Genomic DNA, 11,107 nt, shown 5'->3' with positions numbered 1-11,107 from the left:
GGGAAACATGTGGTTCACAGCCACCCAGTCTGTGGGACTTTTGTTAGAGCAGCCCGAACTGACTAAACCACACTAGGAGGCCGAAGTGGTGGTCTGGAACTCTGAGAGTACTTGCTATCTGCCCAAGAAGATCAGAGACCTAGAGATAAGCAGAAAGAGGGGCCAGCAGGCGGCGTGGTGTTTAAGGCATTGGACTCCCACGTGGCAAACTATGGTTCAAGTCCTGGACGAGGTAGCTTGAAAATCATGCCGGACATGTGTGCGTGTGTGCCAAAAATCCTGAGAGGAGAAGGGAGAAGGGATTGTGGTGTGTCCATCTCCCCCTGGGGGTAATTTATCACCTTCTCTCTCTCTCTATCTCTCTCTCTACTCTGGCAAGCACATGTGCCCTCTGACAAAAACCTAAGGATAAAGAAAAAGGAAGAAGATACCCAGGCCCCAGGTCCACCTGTGCCACGTTCCCCATCTTATTAAAAGCTGGGGTTCTTTGATCTTTTCTGTATTTGAAAACCAGTAAAATCTCTTTTTAGAAAGATGCAATTGCACATACTTCATATCATGCACACACACATATTCCTACATATACTACACATACTCTAACCACGCACCGCACATACCTCCACTAAACACACACACTGTACGTCACGCGCACAACAAACTCCACACATCACACACGGAACCCCTCACTCTACATCCCTACTGCACACATCACACGTGAAACACATGCTACACACAACACATGCACCCACCACACACCCGCACACACACAGAGGCTCGCCCTCCCCACAGTTTCAGAGGGCTCCCAGAGACCCTGAGGCTCACTCAGACTCCAGGACCCCAACACCTTTCTAGTCCCCTTCTCTGGCCACTTCAATTCTGCAAATCTCTGGACGCTCCTGGGGAACCCCTCAGCTCTGGCAGGAAAGAGTCAGCTGCCCAAGGACGTATCAAAGGCCTTCCCAAGATGTGAGTTCAGTCCTCATTTGTCACTGACCAGTCACGTCTGTCCTCAGTCTTCTCATCCAGAACCTGGGACAACTCCTCTCCAGAGCGTCGTGTGAGGGTCACACGAAATGGACGGTGCCTGAGCCTGTCGGGCACTAGTTCTGGAGAAAGCTGTCCGTGGACTGACCTTCTACACCTTCACGTAGGTTAACTCATTTACCCCTTCGCGAGCTAGCTAGGCTTAGTATCACCATCTCACAGCTGGGAAAACGGAGGCACAGAGAGGTTAAGAAGCTGCCTGGGGACCAGCAGTTAGCGTAATGGCTATGTCACTGGACTCCCATGTAGTCGATCACAGTTCGAGTCCCGGACCTGGTGGCTTAAATTCACGCCGGGCACGTGTGCGTGCGTGCCCAAGATCCCGAGAGAGAATGGAGGAGAAGGGATTGCAGTGTGGCCATCCCCCCTGGGGGGTGATTTCTCGCTTTCTGACTCTCTGTCTCTCTCTGTCTCTCTGGCAAGCACACGCACCCTATAGCAAAAAACTCTCCCACCCCCCCAAAAGAAGCAGCAGCTGCCTGCGATCACACGGTTAAGTGGCACAGCTGGAGTTCAGACTCAGGCAGTTCGGAACACCTCGCAAGCTTCTAACTACTGCACTGGACTTCCTCAGGCGGGTTGGTTCCTGTTTCCTCCCCTGGCTGACTCCTTCCTTCCTGGGTGTCCCCGTGGTGGCCTATCACAGCAGTTACCCTCTGCACCACAGGTACGCTTGGGCCCGGAGCTGGGGACTGGGGCACAGGACTGAGCAGGGGTGGGGCAGATAGCAAAGCAGTGAAGACGGGGCGCTCTGGGGGCTCCGGGACCAACAGCTTGCCTGCCGGCTCAGCACTTTCTATTGGGTTGTCGTAAAAGTCATGACGAACTTTTTCTATGTTTTTCTATGCAAAAATGCACCATGACTTTTCCGACACCCCAAGAGCTGTGCTCAGGCAAATCAGTTTATTACTCTGAGCCTCGGCATCCTCATCTGTGGATGGGATAAGCGACATTTTCACCTGGGTTGTTGGGAAGATAAAATTGGCCAAAATGCTTAAAGAGCTGAGCGTTGCTGTCCCTGCGCTGGTGGCCGAGGCCTGCAGGAAGGTGGAGAGTCGGGCGGCAACCCCTGCTCAGCTCTGCGGAGTCTCAGACCAGCCTTTCTGACCTGAGCGCCGCTGGCGGGCCTGACCTCCCGCCCCAGCACACGGGCCCGGCCCTCACTTCTGCCGTCATCTTGGCGATGAGCCCGGCGGCGATGGCCCCGCTGAGCACCTTCCGCCGGAGGCCGGGGTTCCTGGGGTCCTTGAGGTTGCTGATCCGGCTGCGCACGCGGTTGCGGTACTTCATGTCGGTGCTCGAGAGCTCCTGGTAGATATGTGATGAGGTTAAGGCCCAGCACGTGCAGGGGCACAGGGGGGGAGCCTCACCCGGGAGCCTGAGCCCTCGGCCAGCGTCCCCTCCCCTTTGACCTCTACAGGGGTCGGGGGCTCGGGTGGCCTCTGACTCCCCAAGTGGAGGGTCTCACTCAAGCGTTTGAGGGTCAGCCAAGAATCAGAGGCAGGAAGCAGCCTCCGGGGTGAGATCGGACTGTGGCAAGCACTACGGTGTCGGGGACCGGGGACAGGCGCCCCGGGTTACAACACGGCTGTAACGGCGCTGGGCGAGGCTGCGGGCGCACTGGGCGGTGTCTGGACGCAGCGAGCGCTCCACATTTGCAGGCCGGGACAGGGACGCCGGCGAAGAGGAGGTCTCTAGTCTGGAGGGGACACCGGTGAAGAGGAGGTCTCTAGTCTGGAGGGCCCCCCATGGTTTTGACAGGAAAAGATTAAGGACCGCATGTGTGAGGCGCTGAGAAGCACCACGACAGATCCCTGCTCTCTTTAACCTGGTGTCCCCAGCCAGGGTCCCGTGTTGCTCCCTCCCTCGTAACCCCCGGGGAACTGCTGCTCAGACCCACCTCCGCCATCAACACATGAGGAGGCTGAGGCTTGGAAAGGGTCTGGGCCCCTGCTCAAGGTCACAGGGCAAATTCCCGGCAGGCAGGGCTGGGAGCCAGACCCCCTTCTAACCGGAATGCCTTCTCCAGTCACCCGGCAGGAAGTCGCCCCTGGCCACCGACCACGATGAGTCTCTGTCCAGACAGCATCCCAGACTGGCCTCCCTGGCTCCCAGGCTGCCGCGCTGCACACCCGCTCCGCCGCCTGAGCCCAGCTGAGGAGGAAGGCAGAGCTGCTGCCTGGAAAACCCTAGCAGAGGGAGACGGTGGGAACGTGGAGGTGGAAGCAGCTGACTTGCTCCAAGTGCTGGGAGGACCCGCGGCATTGTCTTTTTCTCTGTGACGGTTGTTTTCATGTGGCTTGTACGGCCAAAGTACAAACAGGGAAAGAAGAACTTGCCACAGTGCACTCGAAAACCAAAACATGTTTAAGAACCTGCCAATCGTGATTCTGGGACTGTGTATCTGGTGACACGTGGGGACAGCAGGGCTGTCACTTTCACCAGCCTCTTCCTGATTCCTTCTCTGTTTCCCAGAAACCACAGGAGAGGACGAGGTGGAGAGAAGACCCAGGGCCACTGACCCCTGAAAGTGTGTCCCACGGCTACCAGGTCAGTCCAGGGCGCCTCTCGAGAATAGGGCTGTATTTATTTATTATTTTTAGGTTTCTGTTACCGGTTGTGTGTGCTTGCCAGAGACAGGGAAAGTGAGAAACTACTCCCTGGAGGGATGGCCATACTGCAATCCCTTTTCCTCCATCCTCTGGATTTGGGGCATGCATGCATGCACACTCAGAGTGATTTTCAAGTCACTGGATCTACAAACAGGGAAAGAAGAACTTGCCACAGTGCACTCCACAACCAAAACATGTTTAAGAACCTGCCAATCGTGATTCTGGGACTGTGTATCTGGTGACACGTGGGGACAGCAGGGCTGTCACTTTCACCAGCCTCTTCCTGATTCCTTCTCTGTTTCCCAGAAACCACAGGAGAGGACGAGGTGGAGAGAAGACCCAGGGCCACTGACCCCTGAAAGTGTGTCCCACGGCTACCAGGTCAGTCCAGGGCGCCTCTCGAGAATAGGGCTGTATTTATTTATTATTTTTAGGTTTCTGTTACCGGTTGTGTGTGCTTGCCAGAGACAGGGAAAGTGAGAAACTACTCCCTGGAGGGATGGCCATACTGCAATCCCTTTTCCTCCATCCTCTGGATTTGGGGCATGCATGCATGCACACTCAGAGTGATTTTCAAGTCACTGGATCTGGGACTTGAACTGTGGCAGGCCATGTGGGAGACCAGTGCCTTAACAACCATGAGGATAGAGCTTTTTTTGGACACAAGGCACGGAAGCCCTCCAACTCCTATTGAACTTCCTCCTGATACCCCAGCAGCTAAGACCAAAGAGCAAAGGCGCTTGGTGCAGCTTGTTTTCCTCTCCTTTAGAAGAGGGATGTTCAGAGGAAGAAGTGAAGGAAGAGGAAAGGCCAGGGGTGGATTCTGAAACAGGATGATCTACTTGTGCTTCAAACTGGGCTTGAGAGTGGAAGGGACCCGCAGTCAGGATGACTGTTCTGCAAAAACAACGAAGAGACTCCTGACAGTGCTGATACTTCTGCTCTGCGTTCCTGAAGTAACAGGAAAATGAAAACGCGCTGGCGAGGGGCCAGTGGCTGGAGACTTGCTGAGGATGCGGGCTAAGAATTAAATAATGGGGGAGTTGGCACGGGGATTGAGGCGCTGGACTCCCACGTGGCCGACCACAGTTAGTCCCAGATCTGTAGGCTTGTTTTCTCACTTTCTCTCTCTGTTTCTCCCTGGTGAGCAAATTAATAATAATAAGTGGAGCCAGCAGGTGGTGTGGTGGCTAAGGCACTGGACTCACAAGCGGCTGACCACAGTTCAAGTCTTGAACCTGGTGGCTTGAAATTCACGCTGGGCGCGTGTGCGTGCGTGCCAAGATCCCAGGAAGAGAATGGAGGAGAAGGGATTGTGGCATGGCCATCTCCCCTGGGAGTGATTTCTTACTTTCTCTCTCTCTGTCTCCAGTGAGTGCACATGCCCTATAGCCAACATCTCTCTCTCTAAAAAAAAAAAATAATAATAATAATGGTAAATAAAATTGAATAATAATTTTAAAAAGAATTGAAGATGGGAGAGGGAAATCACCAAAAATGTGTTGGCGGATCTAAGGGCGGGGCCATCGTCAGAGGAAAGGAATGGGGAAGGGCTGAGCTCCAGCACTGCTCCAGCACTGCTCCAGGAGGTAACGGCAGGGCCGCTGAGGCACCGTGTGACATGGCCTGCCTGATGCCGGCCTCAGGCTGAGCCCTCGGGTTTCAGATCACACTTTCTGGGTCGAATCCTAACTCCGCCACGCGCAGGAGCTGTACCGGCCTTGGCCAGTGACTTTCCCTCTCTGAGCCTCAGTTACCTCACCCACAAAACCAGGTCAGCCAGGAACCGACCCGGCGGGCTTGTCCTCAGCACTGACTGCGCTTCTGCCGCATTGCTCCTAGATGTTAGCTAAATGAGCCTCCAGTCAGGGGCAGGACAGGGGGCGGTCCAGGCAGCCAGGGCCCCTGCACGGTTCAAGGATATGATCTTCGATTTCGGATGCCATCTTGTCACAGTTGACCCCGTAGTCCTTGTAATCATCTGAGAGAGTCAGGAAATGCAGCCCTCAGTCGGATGCGACCTCGGCAGCGAGGCCTGCTGGTACCAGGGACCGCGGCGTTCATGCACCACCTCAGGGTGCTGAGAAAGAACGACTCTCGCCCGCCCTTGGCATCCCCTCCCTCTCCTCCACCCTGGCTCAGGCCCTCTCACCTTCTGCCTTCAGGGCCGCTGACAGCATCTCCACACACTTGTCCCGGACAGAATCCCCGGTGAGATAGCAGGGGGCCAGGAGGCAGAGGGAGGGGGCAAACGTGGGGGTCAAGGGGCTGCTGGGTGTTCTGGGGCTCTCTGCTTTCGATTTGCTGCTGTTGGATCTGAGGATGACAATCAGCAATAGACATTCCGACATTCATTGAAAAATGCACTTATGGGAACCAGCAGTTAGCATAATGATTTCACCGCTGCACTCCCATGTAGTCGACTGCGGTTCGCGTCTCGGACCCGGTGGCTTAAAACTCATGCCGGGTGCGTGTGCGTGTGTGCCCAAGATCCCGAGAGGAGAACGGAGGAGAAGGGATTGTGGCGTGGCCATCCCCACTGGGAGGGTGATTTCTCGCTTTCTGTCTCTCTGTCTCTCTCTGTCTGGTGAGCAAGTGTGCCCTATAGCAAAAACCTCTCAAAAAAATAAAAATAAAAAAACTCACACTGTGCACGTGTGTGTGCATTCCTAAAATCCCAAGAGGAGAATGGAGGAGAAGGGATTGCAGCATGGCCATCCTTTCTGGGGGTGATTTCTCACGATCTGTCTCTCTGTCTCTGTCTGTCTCTCCAGTGAGCACATGTGGCCTACAGCAAAAATCTCTCTAACAAAAATAAAGGAAAAGGAAAAAGAAGAAACAGGCACTTGTGGAACACCGTCCTAGACACCGCTTCCTCGTAGCGGCCCTGCGAGGCACGTACCATTCCGGGCACTTGTTGATGATCATCTCTCTCTCTCTCTCTCTTTTTTTTTTTTTTTTTTTTAAGGAGAGATTTTTGCAATAGGGCGCATGTGCTTGCCAGGGAGACAGAGAGAGACAGAGAGACAGACAGTGAAAAATCACCCCCCAGGGTGGATGGCCGTTCTACAACCCCTTCTCCTCCATTCTCCTCTTGGGATTTGGGGCATGCATGCGCATGTGCCCAGCATGAGTTTTAAGTGCCGGGTCCAGGACTCAAACTGTGGTCGATTATGTGAAGTCCAGTGACATAACCATTATGCAACCTGCTGGTCCCAGATCATCTTATTTTTTCTTTTTTTAAAGAATTATTTTATTTTATCTTTTTTTTTTTTTTTAATTTTAACTTGACCAGAGAAGAACAGAGAGAGAGAGAAAGAGAGAGAGTGAGAAAGCAAGCTGCTAGATCAGCCATGTGGGAGTCCAGCGTCCTTAACCACCATGCCACCTGCCAGCCCCCTGAATCATCTCATTTAATCTTCATAACGACTCCATGAGGTCTATGCTATTCTTATCCTTATTTTATTTTTTCTATTTATTTATTTTTTTTATTTTAGGGTTTATTTATTTATTTATTTATTGCCACAGGACATGTGCATTCACCAGAGAGAGACAGAGAGGCAAAGTGAGAAATCACACCCTAGGGTGATGACCACACCATGATCCCTTCTCCTCCATTCTCCTCTGGGGATCTTGGGCACACACGCACACACACTCAGTGTGAGTTTCAAGCTATCAGATCCAGGACTTGAACTATGGTTGACCATGTGAGAATCCAGTGCCTTAACTACCACGCCACTTGCTGTCCCCCTTATCCCCATTTTAAAGGTGTATTTTAGAGAAAGATACATTTAAAGATGGCCTTGCCTCAGTCCATACGTCTGGAACCAGCAGAAACAGAGTTCAAGCCCAGGCAGTTGCACGCCGGTACCCATGCCCTTAACCAGTCACCGTGTTCTGCATGTCGTCGAGCGGCTTTATCAGGGCCAGCTCCATGGACGTGCTGCTCAGGAGAAGTCAGATTCCGCATGGGGACTGTGGCTGGAATGCCCACCCAGTCAGCCTGATTCACACTGGGCACGTGCGTGAGTGACCAGGGTCTGCACTGGAGACCGGAGGGAGTGCAGCCTGACGGGAGGCCATGGGGGTGCCCTCTCCTTCTCTCTCTCATGTGCACACACATGCTCTAGCATGAATAAAGAAACTTCATAATGAAAATGGAACAGTGTTGGGGCCAGCAGGTGGCGCAGCAAAGGTGCTGGGTTTCCACATGGCTGATTGTGGTTCAAGTCCCAGACCAGGCGACTTGAAAATCATGCCAGGAGTGCATGCATGTGTGCCCCAAATCCTGAATGGAGACCAGAGGAGAAGGGATTGAGACATGGCCATCCCTCTGGAGGACAATTTCTCACTTTCCCTCTCACTGTCTCGCTCAGTCTCTCTCCAGTTAGTGCATGCACCTGGTGGCAAAAACCTTAAAAAAAAAAAGTAAAAGAAAAAAAGAACAGTGTAACAGCACCAACATACTACAACTTATTATGCACTGTGCCCGCTGCTCTCTCAATAAAGTCTTCGAAACCTCCATGGAAAATGAATATTATGAGAAAAATCATGCATAGATTTCAAATTTTTTGCAACAAAAATAAACTTCTGGTTTTATGATATTTTCCCACGAACTATTTGAAGTCCCCTCACATGCGCTCAGTTAACATATAAACTATCGTATTCACCCGTCAGTAAATGTCTACGAGGCACCGATTCCCCAGGCAATGGGCCAAGGATGCAGGCTAAAGCAGACAGCCCAGGAAAGGTCCCTCCCTCCAGGGCTGACGGTTTAGGGAACAGAGACTATTCACCATGATTTAGGAGGGCTGGGTTTTACGAGGTGCCAGGACTGTGCCAGGCACATTCTGCTCCCTGAGGAGAGAGACAGAGACAATGAGATGAAGTAAAAAATCACCTCCCAGGGGAGATGGCCACACCGCAATCCCTTCTCCATTCTCCTCCAAGGATCTTGGGCATACATGCATATGTGTCCGGCATGATTTTCAAGTCACCGGGTCTGGGACTCAAGTTGCAGTCAACCATGTGGGAGTCCAGCAATGTAACCACCATGCCATCTGCTGGTCGTCTGAACATTTTCTAATTCAATCTTTTTTTTCTTAAAGAATTCTTTACTTAATTATTTATTTATTCATTCATTTATTTTAATTTGACCAGAGAGAAACAGAGAGAGAAAATGAGAAAGCAAGCCACCAGGTCCAAGACTGGAGCTGTTATCCCCCCGCGGGGGGTGGGGGTGACTTCTCACACACTCTCTCCCTTTCTGTAGCTCTTTCTAGCTACTCACATACCCTGTGGCAAAAACTAAACCACTTAAGTAAATGAATACACAGATACACTCATATATGCATATATAAACAGAAGATTGGAAAAATAACCGTGTGTCTTAGCTTGGGCAGCCATAATAAAATACCATGGACTGAGTGGATTAAAACACACAAATTTGTTTCTAGAGTTCTGAGACTGGAGAGCCCAAGATCAGGTGCTGGTCCATTTGGCTTACCATGAGGGTTTACAAATGCCTGCCTTCTCACTGTCCTCACACTGCCAGAGACCACCCGGTGCCTCTTCTTAGGAACTAGCCTACGGGGCCAGGCTCCACCCTCTGACTTAGCGTAACCCTGACGACCTCCATAAAGGCCTCGCTCCGCACAGTCATATTATGGGTAGGACTTCAACATATGAACTTGGGGTCACAAACATGCAGTCCCACGCCCACATCCATAGCAATTCTCTCTCTGACCACTTCTTGGCCTTTTGCCTAAGCTCAAGTGCAATTCTCTCTCTGAGGTGAGAGTATAGGAGATTTTACTTTTCTCCTTTAGCTTATGCATATTTTTTAAAGATTTATTTATTTATTTATTTCCTTTTTTTTTTTTTTTATTTGACCAAAGAAGGCAAGCCATTAGGTCTGGGACTCGAACCATGGTTGGCCATGTGGGAATCCAGTGTCTTTAACCACCACGCCACCTACCAGCCCCACTTATGTATATCTTCTAAATCTCCAGGAAGACTTTATCAACTTTGTAAGGAAAAACATTTTGTTTATTTTTATATTTTTTAAAATTAATTAATTAATTAATTATTATTCAATTTGATGAGAGAGAGAGAGAAAGCAAGCCACCCAGTCTGGGACTTGAACCACCATTGGCCATGTGGGAGTTCAGTACCTCAACCACCACGCCCACCTGCTGGCCCCTATTTACTTTTTGAGCTATTCAACAATCCTGAGTGGTCACTCTGCCGATGGCTCAGACAGGCTCCTGTCCTCCTGCCAGGGAGCTGCCAGCAGAGTGAAGCAGCCCCTGTGTCCACCGATGGATGAATGGGCACACGACGTGCTATGTATGTACAATGGGTTCTTAGTTTTCATATTTTTGCCAGAGGGCACGTGCACTTTCTGGAGAGAGACGGGGGGAGGGGGGCAAATAATAAAGCTTCCCGTGTGCAATGGTCACACCACAATCCCTTCTCCTCCATCTCTCTGTTTTCTTGGGATTTGGGGCACACACACACATGCATGCCCGGTATGTTTCTCAAGCCAGCAGGTCCTGCACTCAAACCATGTAACTGGGCCGGAGGGATCCAGTTGCCTTAACTACCATGTCATACAATGGATTATTATCCAGCTATAAAAAGGGATGAAATTCTGACATATGCGACAATGTGAATGAACTCTGAAAACATTGTGGACAAAGATGGCACAATTCCACTTGTAGGCAGTACCGATAATAGTCAGATCGCAGAGACGGAAAGTAGAACGGTGGTTGCTGGGGACTGGGAGGAGGGGGAATGTTGAATTATGGATGATAACAGTTTCACAATATAAATGCACTTTTTTTTTTGAGAGGTTTTTGCTATAGGGCGCGTGTGCTCGCCAAACAGACAGAGAGAGACAGAGAGATAGAAAGCAAGAAATCACCCCCCAGGGGGGATGGCCATGCCGCAATCCCTTCTCCTCCATTCTCCTCTCGGGATCTTGGGCATGCACGCACACACGCCCGACATGAGTTTAAGCCACTGAGTCCGGGACACGAACCGCGGTCAACTACGTGGGAGTCCATTGACATTGCCATTATGCTAACTGCTGGTCCCACAATATAAATGTACTTAATGTACTGAACTATCCTCTTTAAAATGGCTAAAATGGGTAAATTTTATTTGATTTTGGAGGTATATTTCTTCTCTTTTTTCTTTTCCCTTTCCTTTCCTTTTCTTTTTTTTTCAAGAGTTGTTTTGGGGCTGGCAGGTGGTGTAGTGGTTAAAGGCTCTGGATTCCCGCATGGTCAAACCAGTTTAGGTCCTGGCGGCTTGGTTTCTTGCTTTCCCTTTCTCTCTCTCTCTGGTCAAATTTTAAAATAATAAAGGGACCAGCAGTTAGCATAATGGCTGTGTTGCTGAACTCCCATGAGTCCTGGAACCGGTGGCTTAAACTCACGCCGGGTGCG

General features: G+C 51.0%; 1 protein-coding gene across 3 annotated transcripts in view; it reads right to left on the bottom strand.

Annotated features, from left to right (window-relative positions):
* Positions 1–11,107, bottom strand: part of TCEA3 (transcription elongation factor A3) — a 58,405-nt gene that overhangs the window by 18,536 nt on the left and 28,762 nt on the right. For 2 of the 3 annotated variants that reach the window (XM_006145152.3, XM_006145151.3), the window contains 3 exons: positions 5,809–5,972; positions 5,581–5,637; positions 2,209–2,363 (listed from right to left, as the gene is read on the bottom strand). In XM_006145152.3, the coding sequence (XP_006145214.1) occupies positions 2,209–2,363; positions 5,581–5,637; positions 5,809–5,972 (376 nt within the window). Of the gene's footprint in view, positions 1–2,208; positions 2,364–5,575; positions 5,638–5,808; positions 5,973–11,107 lie in introns of all 3 variants that reach the window. The other variant, XM_014586523.2, reaches the window with a different exon arrangement.

This window comes from Tupaia chinensis, unplaced genomic scaffold, assembly GCF_000334495.1.
Source record: "Tupaia chinensis unplaced genomic scaffold, TupChi_1.0 Scaffold000146_1, whole genome shotgun sequence".
NCBI lineage: Eukaryota > Metazoa > Chordata > Mammalia > Scandentia > Tupaiidae > Tupaia > Tupaia belangeri.
Note: the sequence above shows the minus strand (reverse complement) of the source record. Positions and strands in the feature narration are given on the sequence as shown.